Source organism: Hoplias malabaricus, chromosome 4, assembly GCF_029633855.1.
Source record: "Hoplias malabaricus isolate fHopMal1 chromosome 4, fHopMal1.hap1, whole genome shotgun sequence".
Lineage (NCBI taxonomy): Eukaryota > Metazoa > Chordata > Actinopteri > Characiformes > Erythrinidae > Hoplias > Hoplias malabaricus.
The window spans coordinates 45,037,905-45,053,332 of record NC_089803.1 but is presented as its reverse complement, the minus strand read 5'-3'; the positions used below and the strand labels follow the sequence as shown (position 1 = coordinate 45,053,332).

The 15,428-nt window shown below is 38.7% G+C and overlaps 1 protein-coding gene across 3 annotated transcripts in view; it reads right to left on the bottom strand.

The window, feature by feature from the left end:
• tulp3 (TUB like protein 3) overlaps nt 1-3,040 on the bottom strand; it is a 58,268-nt gene extending 55,228 nt beyond the window's left edge. For all 3 annotated transcript variants that reach the window (XM_066668464.1, XM_066668465.1, XM_066668466.1), the window contains exon 1: nt 2,903-3,040. In XM_066668464.1, coding sequence (XP_066524561.1) covers nt 2,903-2,919 — 17 coding nt within the window. In that variant the 5' untranslated portion in view covers nt 2,920-3,040. The remainder of the gene's footprint in view (nt 1-2,902) is intronic.
• Between the last annotated feature and the right edge of the window lie 12,388 nt (nt 3,041-15,428).

The window sequence follows — 15,428 nt, the reverse complement described above, 5'->3', positions numbered from 1 at the left end:
CTCTGATTCTAAGTCTGGCTTACTGCTACCTCATGTTCTCTCTTGAAAAATGTGAAGACACTGCCGCAATGGTGAGTCAACATACCAGTATGAAACATTACACTGAGGGCAGTTAAGAGGATAAAACAGCAGGAATTCCTCTGCCCAGGCAGATGTGCCTATCTGGACATAGAGCACCAGTGAGTATGAAGATAAATGGTGTTCAGCAAAATAACGCATAACCCCCCTCAAGGCACTTTCATAAAGGGATGTGAAATGTGATGATAGTCACATTACACTGTTATTAGCATGAGAATTTATTTAAATCCAGATTATGCTGTGTCTCATTGTGCAGCTTAGATTCTCAGTAACAGGCTAAAGTACTGTGCAAATTGTGAAACACTGACTAAAAACAATGTTAATCTCAGGTTTTCACAGTAGTTCCAAAGTGGCTGTACTGTGTTGCTGCTGTAGTGTGTCAGTTCTCACTTATCAAATCTCAGTTTAAAGCTTTATGTTGTGAAATATGTTGTTCAAAAGTTGGTAATATTGCCTTATTTTTGCTGTAAATTAAAAATTAAAAAACTAAAAAAAAACACAATTTACAAATGAGATTCTGTGGTAATTTAAACAGTGAAAAAAACTTACAGACACGTCCAATTTCAGCCATGTAAAAACAAAAGTTGTTTATCCCCTCTTCAAATATACATTTCCACCTTAAAAGCAAGCTTCTGCTATTTGCCAGGCTGTTATTGTAAATAAGAATATGTTCTTAATGACTTTCCTGGTTAAATTAAAGGTTAAATAAATAAAATAAAATAAAAATGTAGTGCTTCTGAACATAAAACAACATTTCTTTAAGTTTCTGTCTTTAGGTTTCTTTACACATTTAAACATCATTAGAAAAATGGTTCTTTATGGAACCAAAAGAGGTTCTTCTATGGCATTGCTCAAAGAACATTTTGTAGCACCATTATTTTTAAGAGTACAAGCTCCTCTCTTCTACAGAGTACAGTCTCTTCTATTCAGATTTTCACCTCCTGCTCTCCATGTGGATCCCATGCGTCGTCTAAAACAAGCTATATAAATATACATATATTTAATGTATAATGTATAAATTAATAAATTAATAAAGGAAATATATCTACTCCTTTTAAACAAACAACATTATGGGTTGTGAGAATGAGAATGAAAATAATAGAACTGAATAGCACGACTAGCTAAAATATTGGTGATGTTCAATTTTATGTTAATAAACAAATGTTGAGGTGAGCAAAAGTGATTGAGTAAATAAGTCAAAAATCTAATTTTTGTGACAAGAAATGCCGTGCTCACCTCCTGTTTAGGGCTAATTAAACCATGTCTTTCTCAACCTCTGATCAAAAATCACTTGAGATTCCAAGACATAAACACACACTGAGCGCCTGTTGTTTTAGACCTCTCTGTAATTCAACAGTAAGCGGAGTATTATAAGGAATGCAAAGTTAGTGTTCATCTCTAAACATTCACAGCTGGGGAGAATGTTGCTTAAGGATGAAGGACACAGATCCAAATTCTCACCACCTTCTCTGACTAAAGTCTCTCACAGGGATTAATTGACTAACACCCAAATATGAATCCCTTCATGATCACCGCATGAACTGCACAGAAGCTATGCCAAACATTCACTGCATTCAAATTGTGAATTAAACAACACCAGTAATTGTGGGTGAATAAATTGTGAATAGGGGGCGGCACAGTGGCACAGCAGGTAGTTTCGCAGTCACACATCTGTGGGTTCAAGTCCCGCTCCTGGTGACTGTCTGTGAGGAGTTTGATGTGTTCTCCCTGTGTCCGTGTGGGTTTCCTCCGTGTGCTCCAGGTTCCTCCCACGGTCCAAAAACACACGTTGGTAGGTGGATTGGCGACTCAAAAGTGACTGTGTGTGTGTGTGTTACAGATAATGAATTAATATTTCTCTAAGTTAGTTCAGATGAGATTTGAAAACAGAAATTAGATATTATTCATTTATTCATCTTCTGGAGCCTGCCTGGAATCTGAATCTGAAAAACCCAGGGTACCAGTCAATCACAAGGCACTATGCACTGTTCACTCACACACTTATGGACCAATTTCAATGAACCAATCCAATTATCAACATGAGGAGGAAACCCACAAAAACAGAAAGAGAACACAGCAAACTCCTCAAAGACCCCAAGGACCAAGATGCCCATGTATGTGTGTGTGTGTATGTGTATATATATATATATGTTAAAGACATATGCTTACATTTAAAAAGTAAAAAGTATAGCATTATACAAGGCTAGAGGGCTCACATTACATTACCAAAGAATGATCATTGTAGTAACGTTAGAAGTACATTAAACAGAAAAACACGTAATAACACAATCATGACGGTGTGGCATTAATGCGGTTCTGTGTCTATTTTGTATGCCGTTTTGACGAATCCAGGTCATTATTCTGGCTGAACACTCAATCACCTAGTGAAGTTAGATGGTCAGATAACTGGGTTGGAAAACGTTCAGCTGTGGCTCGGTTACTCGTGGAAAAACACTGAACCAGGTTCGTTTGCTAGCTTTGCCCTTATGTCTTTTTCCACAATGTTCCATATCGCTGTAACACACAGTATAGGTTCAGTACTACTGTATCAATCATTAATTTTGAATATCTATCAGTAATAGGTCTGGGAACATTTCGTTTATATGTTTAAGGGTGTAGTTAGCTACACGCTAGTTTTTATCGTTAGCTCGACACGCCGCCGTTCGTCTTTACATGCAACAGGACTCGCTTTAAACGGAGGGAGAAAAGTTAAGAAATTCCCAGCTGTTAGTGAGCGACACAAAACCCGGGACCGTCGCTTATTAAAATGAGTTTCGTAGGGTGCAGAGAAGGCGTTACGGTAAATGAATGTGTGAGTCTTTACCTGATATAATAACTCATGTTTATGCGCGGTTGCTATGGCTCCCAGCTGTTGGCTTCTCCCTCCCCGCGAGATTAGCAACAGTTATTTCGCTCATAGAGCACAAACAGCGCTCTCTCTCTCTCTCTCTCTCTCTCTGTCACTCTCTCTAACACAAACACACACACACACACACACACACACTTCTCTATAACACCACCTCCGATTGGCCGCAAACTCCAAGTAAAATCCAAGCTGTAAGGGAATGTGTTGCCAGATCCACAAAAATAATTCAGAACGTTCATGTAATTCTTGTTTTCTTTGTCTATTCAAACAACAACATTGGATACTACGTGATTTTAGTAATCGCATGATATTAAAGTCAAATTTTGTACTTTGATAACATGTCAGTGACTTGTTTTTATAGGGCATTAAGCATTAATGAAGCAAGTCTGACCACCTTTAAAATGCAGTGTTCCAGAAACATAAATAAATAAATGGGCAAACTCACAGCCAGAGTTTCTGATGTAATAAAACCTAAAGGTGAAGTTCCATAAAACCGGTCTAAATTATTTACAAAGCCCCAGTATCTCTGCAGTTCCGGAGCTCTTTCCCTTGACTAATAAAAATACTGCAGATGCCTTTGCCATGAGCAAAAGAGCGATAACTAGCTTATTGGACCGAGCCAATACTATGAGATGCTGACCCACTGAGTACACAGACATTTAGTCATACACACACAACTTGTGTAATCTCAATTTAAAAAAATGTGAAATTAAATGGGACACTAAGGAGCAGTTACACTTGAACCGTTTAGTGTTGTTCAATACGTTAGTGAGACCACGGTAAAGTTAGTTAGAGGTGAGGTGGAGTTGAATTTATTATCCAAAACTAGTCATGTAACTATAGCAATATTCTTATTGTATCCTCACAGCGATGTTCCAATGTTCAATGCTGATGACTGAGTGTTTACTATTACTAGAACTGTTCATTTGTTGCCTGCTTCACACTATTACATTTCTTTACATAAACTCTCATCAAACACACATAACATGACTTCTGAGACCTAACAGAATTTGTTTTCTGTGGACTTTTTCCTAATCCTCTCTGTACTGATTTTCCAGTAGTAGTCACTTATTTCATTGAAGGCATCATAGTAACATCAGTTTGAGGTTGCTACAGGAAAGCTCAAGGGCCTGTGGTTCCAGAGTTTGGTCCTCACCTTGAGTCACTTTCTGTGTGGAGTTTGGTGTGTTCTTCTTATGTCTGTTGGTGTTTTCTTACTTCACACTGCACTTGTTTTATTGTTTTGCTCCAAAGTCGACCACAGGAGGAAATCCCACCTTTTAGGTCCTGGTACCTTCCGTGGTCCATTCCTGTTCTGGGGGAGTTATTTATTTATTTATTTATTGTGTGTGTGTTGGGGGAGGGGGGTGGCCCCATTGCCCCCCTTTCCTTAGATTTCACCCACAATTTAGATTTATATTTAAATGAGTATGATTTATTTTGTCTGAGGTAGTGTAGTCTGAGGCTGTACACTGGTATTTTTGTGTGATAAGTAGAGCAGTACTGAAGAAGACTATGTTTCCATTCACTGTGTAAACCTAATTTTAAAAAAAAGGATATTTACATAGTCAGGGCTTGGGGCTACTAAGTCATTGAATTTGCATTATTTTGCTTGGGTTACTTTTAGGTTACTCTACAGACCCCTGCTGGCCAGAAGTGGACTGACAGGGAATATTAAATTAAATAAATCCTCAAGTAATTTACCTAATACATTAAAATGATTCTGGTCTTTCTACAGTACTATGTGATACCTGTTGAAAATGATGGAAAATGTAATATGAAGGTTATGGATGCAAAATGAGTCTTTCTTAATGTTCAGTGTATGCAGTTGATCACCTGCAGGTTAAAATAATACACCACAAAATTGTTAAAATTAATTAATGGACACATGATAAAAATATATATTCTCAGAATGGAAGTAGATGATTAAAATAACTTTGTGTTGAAAGACAAAGCTGAAGTATAATGTGACCTGGTGCACATTGCACAGCTTACAATACTTTCTTTACCTTGGCAAAGAAACTAATACTGATATAACATTTCACCCACAGGTATTAACCCAAAATGAACCATGTCTTCCTGGGAATAAACTAAAATGTTAAGAATGTACCCAAAATAGACACAAACATTCAGTTGTGCCCAAAGCTCCAATTCAAACCAGAAAAGCATTTCATGACAGGGTATGATCTGGATATGGATATGAGAAGTGGATGGATGGATGATGGCTATGAGCTTAAAGGTACCGTACCACTTACTTCTGTGTGTCCACTAGAGGGGTATTAATCCCTGCAGCATTAACACAGTGTGGCTGGGGATCTGCGTTCTGTAAAGCAGCAGAGCTCTGTTCAGTAAATTTGGATTGTGTTGGAGAGATTTTTGTGACCCAACTAATCATCAATGTTAGTATCTCACTAATTCTCTAGTGAACGCCAAAAAAATCTGCCCAGCAATGTTCCCACCTCTAGTGCAAAGCTTTCCCAGAAGAGTAGAAGTACCTTTTAATACCCTCATTTTCAGAAGAAACGTTGGATGAACAGGTTATAGGTCAGTGTAGATGTACTTTGCTCCCAAGCTGCAATTTGCTTGAATCCTGTCTGTATAACTGCCAGTGAACTGATGGAAAATTTTTATATGTTCCCCATCTCCAGCAGGGGGAAGTATTGAGCTCCGTGTGTTCAGTGAAGGTCCTATACCGAATGGAGCAGCACGTTAGTCCTACACTCATGCCAACAACAGAGTTGCAGAGCAATAGGTCAAAAGAGCTCATGGTGCATGGTTCAGGCTCGTGCATTTGAAAAACACTATATAGGAGCCTGGTTTTACTTCAATTTTCAAATGGGTTAACCTGGTATACAGCAGTATACAGCGGCTCAGTCCAGCTTACAGGTTTTGTGCAGTTCAATGAAAAATTAATAAAAAAAAAAATTCATATTCAGATCTTATTACCCATCTCACCACCATCTGGTCAGAGAACTATAAACAAAACTGTCCGTTTTGACGGATACTGTAGTGCAATGAATAAAAACAACAAAAACTCAGTAATAAAATCTTTTTAGCTTTTGCTATTAGAAGACAAGGAATGTTAAATAGAAATCTGGTACATTCCAGATTGCACTTTCATTATTATGGTAAACTCATCAGGATGGGGCTTCAGCTCAAAAACATCTCAGGAACATGTAACTGAAAAGTTTACAGATGTTTTTACACTAGTAGCAATGCAGTACATCCATTCCTGATGCTCACTGTGTGTTCATACATGACTCAAATAGATGCTTCAAAGCTCATGTGGAGAATTTATACCTGTGTAATGAGACTATCGGTCTGTAATTATATGACATTATATGATTCAACTGCCTTTTGCTCAGGAAACAATGAGATTCAAAACCAAATGCCACATTGTGGTGGTGTTCATGTATCCTTGTAAAAGTTTCAAGCTGAGCTTATTAGTACATACTGCTTTTTTACATACTTCTTTGTTTAAATTGTGCTAGATATTAAATTGTATGCATATATTGTAGCTTTTCATTGGCCGGTAGACTCTGGGATGAAGGGCACTGACATTTAGAATAAGTTTGAAAAAAAAGAGAGATATAGCTGACTAATTTAAATTATGCCATTGTTTTGAGAAATTGCTTTGGATTGAGTAAAACACTTAAAAAAAAAGACAGCATTCCTACTGTCAGCAAATCATTTCTTATCACGAGCTTACTACATGAACGGAACAAAATAGCTATGAGTCAAAACTGTATTATTTTAGTTTTTTTGCAAGTGGCTTGACAGAAGTTGATTAAGCCACTACAATGCTCATCCATTTTCAATTCTGTTATCATAAAAGCAGTCAGGCAGAAGCAAGTGAACATGAAACAAAGGACATTCCTGTCATTTCATTAATTAAGTGTTCCAAAGTAAAACCCTGTCTCTATTACTGGAGATTCTAATTATTGGAGTCACATCAGACTTTTTCAGATGGATGCGACTGAGCTTTTTCACTCCAAAACATGATTTTAGACATTCAGTTGATTCAAAGAAATTATTTGAAAGAACAGGTTCAGTAAAATGAATTGAACTTCAAATACTTGTTCTAAACTTCTTAGCCCCAGTTTGTTTGGTTCTCAGTTTGTTATCAACCCCTAGACTGAAAATACTGCTAAAACATTTCCGTATGGTCCATTCAAATTTCTCTTGGTGTCATGTATGAATAGACAGTGATCTGATGTATTGATTGACAGGGAACCATTGAAATGAGAAAGCGTTCCAGTGTGAATTTTCAATTTCAAGACTAAATAACTATGCAAAAAATTGTATCATAAGTCAAAATGGATGTTGAAATGATGAGAACAAAAGTGTACATATGAAATATAATTTAAAATACAAATCCTGTATTGAAATAATATTTTGCATGTTATGTTTTTATTTTAAATTTGAGACTGACAGGCTTCCGTATATCTAGGCCTAAGTGTCTAAGACAGAGACCTGCTCAGACTATTTAAAGCATATTCCAGCTCCCTCCAGACTGAACCAGTAAAGACCACACTGAACAAAGATGACCTCACTCAGGTATGTGTGTGTGTGTGTTATAACAATGTAAATAGCAGTGATTCCAAACAACACAGCTGTCACAACTGAAACTTGTATGTCAAATTTGGATGTTTTTAAAATTATTATTATTATTTCTTTCAAGTGTCCAAACTTCCAGACTTTCCCAAAGATATATGTAAAATAATTTGGAAAGGAATTGTCCCATTATCTTCCACTAAGTTAGGTTTTTTGTTTCATTCTCCTGTAAAGTTACTGTTACACAAGGTTCACTAATTATAGAATGGTCTATAATGAGAATGCTATCAACAGATATTTCATGAGGAATTTCTTATACATATGAACTTGAAACCTCACTCAGTGGCCCTAAAGTAGAAATAGAAAGTAGTGCAAAAGTCATGGAGCATATTTCAAGGACCTCAGTGAAACTGTGAATTTAGAGGATGGTTTAGGTTCAAATAAAGTTATATTACTGTAATCAGGGATCTCATGAAATGGTGAACACATTATTTCCAAATCTGATATTTTGAATCTCAAAAGTTTTATTAGGCAAATTTCTAATAGAACAAAACATTGTTTCTTGAAAATATCTCATAATAATTATTAAATATACCAAGCATTTTGTAATGTTGGGGCTTATGAAACCTGAACACAATGCAAAGTGTAACCAGAGTTTACAAAGAACATGATGAAAAGAACACAAATGTCAAAGATTCAAAGCACAATATGTTAGTGATAATGCGCCTCTTGTGGTGTAGTTCTTAACTGTAAGTGAGTGAGCAACACAAGCCAGTTCCAAGAAGTATTTCTCATCTGAAAATGACAATAAATAAATAAATAAATAAATAAATAAATATTGACCTCTCAATGAGAGATCATGAGTGATACTACTGCCTCCATGGTGAAATCCAAGACAGTGTAATTATTCTCAGGAGGATAGAATGGCCCTCGAAGTCTTTTAGCTAATGTAACAAAATAGGGCAGTTAGTGTTCTCCTCCAAACATGAGGTGAAGTGTTCAATGACATTATGTTGGCAGCAGTTCAAAATTAAGTAATGGTAGTTGAGTGCATATTTTTAAAGGGGAAGAGCATTATTCACATTCAGGAGGTTTCTAGGGATGATGAATAAGGACTCTGCAAGTTCCACCATAAATCAAGTTCAAATTACTGCTTGTTTCCTTGCTTCCTTTTCCCTTGTGCCCATTGCAATGTAAATAAATAAATAAATAAACAAGAATGTGTGATTTTTACTCATAAATTACGTTAATTATTAACAGAGTGACAAAAAATGGCCAACACTATCTTTGGATGAAGTCACATATTATTAGATGTATTTCATTGTTTTACTATAACATAGGGGGGCGACATGAGGGTGCAGCAGGTAGTATCGCAATCACACAGCTCCAGGGATCTGGAGGTTTTGGATTCAAGTCCCGCTCCGGGTGACTGTCTGTGAAAAGTTTGGTGTGTTCTCCTGTATCTGCTCCGGTTTCCAAATGTTTCTCAAAGTGGATGTCTGTGTGTGTGTGTATGTGTGTTGCCCTGTTAAGGACTGGCCTGTGTGTTCCTGCCTTGTTCCCAGTGATTCAGGGTAGGCTCCGGACGCCCCGTGACCCTGAACATGGCTATTCTGGGCTCAGCACTGCAGAAACTGCACTATATAACTTTGGAGGAAGGTATAAATACACCCTCCCTGCCCTCCTCCCCCCTCAAACTTGATTTCGGAACAGTGCTGTAAAATTTAATTACACTCTGCAAATTTAGAAGGGGCAAAAAAAATAAAAAATTTTCCTATAAAGCACAGGAATGGGTTAAACCAACATAACTTCTCAAACCTTATGTGTTTAATATATTTATATTAGTTATTTGGCCTTAAGTCTACACATACAACCGAAACATGCTCCATATCATATTTGTCAGCAAGATCACTGGCATACAATTTGGTGGCTAGTTCTAGACCTTTAACCTTTATGTAACGTGTGGTATGGATGTTCCTATCAGCAGCTGCAGACCCAGTTCCGGAAAACAACTTTGTGTACAACATGTTTTGTGAAAACAGCCTTTCTGTGGTCAAGCAGCTGTGTACACTACCACATATCAGTGCTGTATGTGAAGATGTCCAACTCCAGGAAATTTGTACCACAGTGTCCATCTCTACTCATCCGCCTGAAGGACAACAGGGTCAGAAGAGTGAGAGAAGACTTAGAGCCATAAGAGGAAGATGACATTGTTTTAAACAAAAAAAAAACACAGATGCTACACATACAGTCACTCTGGGGTTTGTTTGTGTTGTTTTTTTTTCTCAGTGGAGCAGTCTGAAGTTCTGGACAAACAAATAGAGGATCAGTGGTGAGAACACTGTAAATAGACACTGTACATAAATGATAACCTAATATTGCTAGTTAGCTTTACAAAATTAGAAACTACAGAATCTAGTAAGTGATTCACTGGTCTCATTGTGCCCAAGACCAATTAGAAATTTTAGCTAAATGTGGATGGGATCTTAGGCTTTGTTCAGTATGTGAGCACAAGTGAATTTTTTCTGCAGATGCAATTTGTATAGGATTAGTTTTCTAATTATGTCGTTTTCAAATCACGTGACCCATTTTGACAGTTCTGGTTGGATTACATGTTTTTTTTTTACATACTCGCTCCTATTTTTACATACTCACGCATTCATTATACACTTTCCAAAAAACAAAAACCTCACTGTGGCCATCCCTTTTGCTGTTTTGGTAGTGTGGTAGTCCCTTAAAGGGTAAATATTCAGTACTTTTAGTTAGGGAATATAACTGTGCTATATTCTATATTATTTGTAGATTTCATTTTGTGTTGATTTCACACTCCCCATTTCATCAACGGGACTATATTTTTGTTTTGTTTTACAAGTGGACTTTAAAACCACCCTTTAAAGGTAATTTACACTGTTTGAACCTTTAGTTACAATTATGGACCTGTACCCTGATTTTTTTTTCCTGAGTGTGAATCTATGTCAACTAACATAGCTACACCAGTTAACAAAAATACAGTTTGGTGTGAGTGTTTCCTCATCTGCTTGGTGTGTCTGGGCCCTTACAAGAAGAGAGGTGCTGAGGGACACCTTTCTGTAACTAATCTGTTTGGAACAGTGCCCAAGAGTACTTGCTCTTCTCTTGGTGGAAAAGTACAGCAGTGTATTCTGCTCATGCTCACACAGATCAGTGTTGATTGTGACCGATTTTGGAAAACGAAAATCACATGACAGATATAGACAAAGATCTGTTGACTCTGAAGAGCCATTCCAAAACAGCTTACTTCTTCAAAATATAGAAAAAAATGAAATCAGTACTCTTTGCAGTTAGCAAAACTCCAAAAACCACGTCCCTCAACTAGAAATACTATGTTTTCTCTCAGGTCTTATTTTGCTTTGAATAAAACTTTGCCTGCCCACTGTCAATATGTGGACAAACCACATTCAACTGGCCAATATGTGAATCTGTGCAGTGTGAGTTACACACTTGTGTTTTCTGCACAAACACAAGTCAATGATTACAACTGCTCGAATCTGCGACTATAAGTCTCAAATTCTGTTTTTGTCATGCTCACACAACTTCCCTGCGGTCTCACTTTTGCACCAAATATCTCAGTCAGTGTGGTGCAAAACTAATTTGTGCATCTGTAGGGCCAGGGGCAGGCACTGTTCAGAGATCAGTGAACCCTTCTGACAAATCAGAGGACTCATTAGGCACATGTCGAATGCTATTCGCTGAGGTTTCCTGGTTCTGTAAATGAGCTCCTCCTACAAAAAGCCTTCTCCAGAAAACAAACATACAGGAGAGAGTGTCCAAGTAGAAGATGTAATGGAAAACAGAAAATTACTCTTTAATTACCCAATCCCCTAACTTTATCATCCCAACCCCCTCTTTTTATCATCCCATCCTCTCCCCCTGTGGCAGTCACCACTCCATGCCTCAAACCTTCTAGCTTGCATCACCTCCACGTCCCTGCCTCCTGCCCAGCACTCTGGGCTCTCAACACAGTGTCCTCTATGCACGGCTTCTCCATTGTAGATTCACCTTCATCTTATAACCCACCCTCCAACTAGGCAGCCTGTGGACATTCATCCCAACCCCTTCGCTCTAACATTAAAACTCTCACTTTTTTCAGGTGCAGATGCAGACCATCGTCCTCACCCCTCTCCTGCTGCGCCTCTCCCACCATCCAGTTCATGCTCTCTCTTTTCAGGTGCTGCAGTGCACCATTGTCCTGGACCCTCCCTTCTGCTGCTGTGGTGCTCACACTCTTCAGCTTCCTACCTCAGTCTGTCTTTTCAGGTGCTGGGGTGGACCTTCATCCCACTTTTGCTGCTCCGCTACTCCCAGTCTCTGACTTTCCAGCACATCCTCTTCCCTTCAATTTGCAGCCGCACCGCACCCTTGCCTCCGACTTCGCCCCATGCCCTTTCCCTCCCATACAAGCAGCGTCCTGCATCAAATGTACGGCTCACACTCTTTACTGCAGGATCTTACATCCTGACTCTCTTCTCTCAGCTATGCTGCTCCCAGCCCTAGCTCCTTGTTTCCCCCTGAGCAACGAGCTGCCTTCTTTCTGTTTCACTGTTCCTGTGGTGCTGACTGCCAGCTGCCCTTTTGGGGCTTCTTATTTTGCCTCATCTGTCATCCCTCTAGATCTCCCTTCCATTTGTCAATTCCCTCTATGCCCCTGGAAATGCACCATCACAGCACACCTGCCAACTAAGGACATCTCAATTCATTAATGCTGCTCATCTGTAGTAATAGTCTTTCACAGCCCCTACTAATCCACTTTCTGCTGGCGTGATCATCTTGGCCATCTAAAGTACAACTCTGACTCTATCGCATTGTGCAACCACTACCCCTTTATCACTACGTCACTTTGAGTCCTCAAATTACCAGTCATGCCATTCTCCATCATGCCAGAATGTCTGTCATCATAATCAGGAAAAGACATTCAATTTACTCAACCTAATACTATTCCTCAAACATCTCACATGGTGCTTGGTCATGCAGTTTATTAAAGACAGTTAATTTGTGGACTCACTAACCCCTTTCATACACCTACCAATGATCCAGGACAACCAAACCCCTTGATCAGAATACCTCAACCTGTCTATTCTGTAGTACTTAATGACTAGCATTCCTGTAATTTTTGGGGTCCAGCTTCAGACGTGTTTGTGTCTGGGTGGGGTGGGTTGAAGTTGTGTGAATGTAAGTGTCTATTTGAATGGGAACATAACATCAGCTACCACTGAATACCAAACCATTTTAAAGCTGCAAGCATGGAAGCGTCAAAGAGACTCTAGAGCACACCAAATGAAAGAATAGTGTTTTAGGCTTCTGTAATTTTCTGTTCAGTATATCTGTCCAATGTTAGCAAGAGGAGGAGGATTTTTCAGTTGTTGTACATCTCAAGGTTTCTTATGATTTGAGGGAGTTTTTCCTGCCACTGTTGTATCAGCCATGTTTCCTTGGGGGAAGGACCTGGAATACTGTAAAGCTGCTTTTTGACAACATGTTGTAAAAAGTGCTCTACAAGTCACTTTCCAATTAAAAACATGTATCTCCATTTTTCATTTATTAAATCATTTGAACACTGTCCTTCACACTATGTGAAAACTTCATGATGAATGGACCAATCAAAATGCTCCAAAATTACTTGGAATAACACTGAAAGTTAAGTAGTTATCATTCTTAGAGATGTTTTGCTCAGACTGCAGCTGGAGTGGACACTGTTTGATGCATGTTTTGATGGACAGTATGGAATGTGGCTGACTGAATTCCTGCTGTGCAGAAACCAGTGGGTTCCTGTTTTTACTGTCCACTCTCATTTATACTGGACATGCTGCTTTTCATCACAGCTAGAGGATTACAATTCAGCATAACAATCCATTACCCACTCCATTGTTAGAGGAGACTATATATATATATATATATATATATATATATATATATATGGGCGGCACGGTGGCGCAGTCACACAGCTCCAGGGGCCTGGAGGTTGTGGGTTTGATTCCCGCTCCAGGTGACTGTCTGTGAGGAGTTGGTGTGTTCTCCCCGTGTCTGCGTGGGTTTCCTCCGGGTGCTCCAGTTTCCTCCCACAGTCCAAAAACACACGTTGGTAGGTGGATTGGTGACTCAAACGTGTCCGTGTGTGTGTGTGTGTGTGTGTTGCCCTGTGAAGGACTGGAAATAACACTGTATCAGGGTTGTATACACTGGTGAATCAAATGTAGGAACCAGATGTCCGTTGCATTTAATGCATCTAAAAACTGCCAAACAAATCTACATTCTGTGTTTACATTTGCTGCATTTGGCAGGCTTAGCCTAACTTGGTGTTTGAATCATAGAGGTTTGTGAATGCTATGTTAGAAGCCTTGCCCAAGGACTTTTACTGGTTTTATGTGGTGTTTCTTCTCAAGCAGGGAATTGATCCTGTCTGTAATAAAAACTTACAGACATGTTCAACTTCAGCAATGTACAAAACAGTCATTTTTCCCCCTCCGATTTCCCTTTGTTTTGAGATTGTGGAGATTCTGAATGTAAACACATTCAATTTAAAATTAATCATTCTTATTGTTGCCATCAATATCAGCACTAAATATCTGTCTGTTTCTCTGTAGAGCTGAAAAACTGCCCATCCTGTCCGACCAGATGCTGGAAGTGTCAACGTTCAAAATGGCAATAAAGAAAACAAGGAAGCATACTGGATAACTTAATTGACTCATATAATGATGTCATAAACTAAGGCAGACTGACTATAAATTCCTCATTCATAGTTTTGCTCCAGTGTCAACCAGAGGAGGATAACCTTTTGAGTTTGTTCTTTGTTTGAGTTTTTTCTGCCACTGTTGCAACAGCAATGTTCCCTTGGGGCTTTCTGCACATGTTGTAGTGATATGTGTTTAATTTCCTGGAGTCAGCTGTCTCCCAAATTTAGATTCAGTTTCACCATAAGCAATCTGTAACAGCAAAAATAAGTCATTTTCTCATCTATGGAGCATAAACACAGCAAAATCCTTAACACTTTTCATGCTTTTCATTGCTGGACTTCTCTCCACCATCCAATTGCCTCCAGATGCCATTTCTTGTAGCACAGCCATTGATACAGAGAGTGAACACCTGAGCCAATTTGGGCTGAGTTTTCCCCCAATTACAGAGCCAGGGATGTGTACAAACACAGGATCTTTTCCAAAGTTCAAACAAACTGGAGCCTAGCAAATGCTGAGGAAACATCCTTGGAATTTTATAAAAAGGTTTTCATATTTTAATAATATTGCACTCATTAACGTCTTCCTCACCTTCCTGATTGGCAAGAAGCAGATTTTCTGCTAAGACAGAATTTCAGCAGGTTTATTTCCTAAGAGGGTAAATTTCAAGTTGTTATTTTAAGCTTCTTAAGAACATATCAGCTAGAAAGCTTTCTTTTTGTAGAGATTAAATATTTCAGAACATTGGAAAATGGTTCTTAAAGATATCTAATGTCTGCAGTATTTTCTTGGATTTTTTTGTTGCTCTTTTTTTTTGTTGTTACATTGCAACATTTAAAACCATAGTGTCAGGGAGTCACGGAGGGCGGACTGACGGAGGCGGACGCATACGCTAAAACACAGATATACTTTATTTACAAAAAGGAATAACAAAACAGAGACAGAAACTAGGGCAAAAACCAAAACATGGGAAAGCGGAAACAGACAGACTCGAAACTAAGTGACAACAGGGTAACAAAACAATGACAGGAAATGAAGCGAGGCACGGACGAGACAAAACGAGGAACAGACAAACTGACGGGAGCGATACGACTTTAAACAACGAAATTAAACAACAGGGTATGAGACACAACCAAGGTGAAACGTCCGACCAGAGGAAGAGAGGGAAGGGGACTTAAATACAAAACACAGACGAGACGCACCTGAGATAGATAACGAGGGGC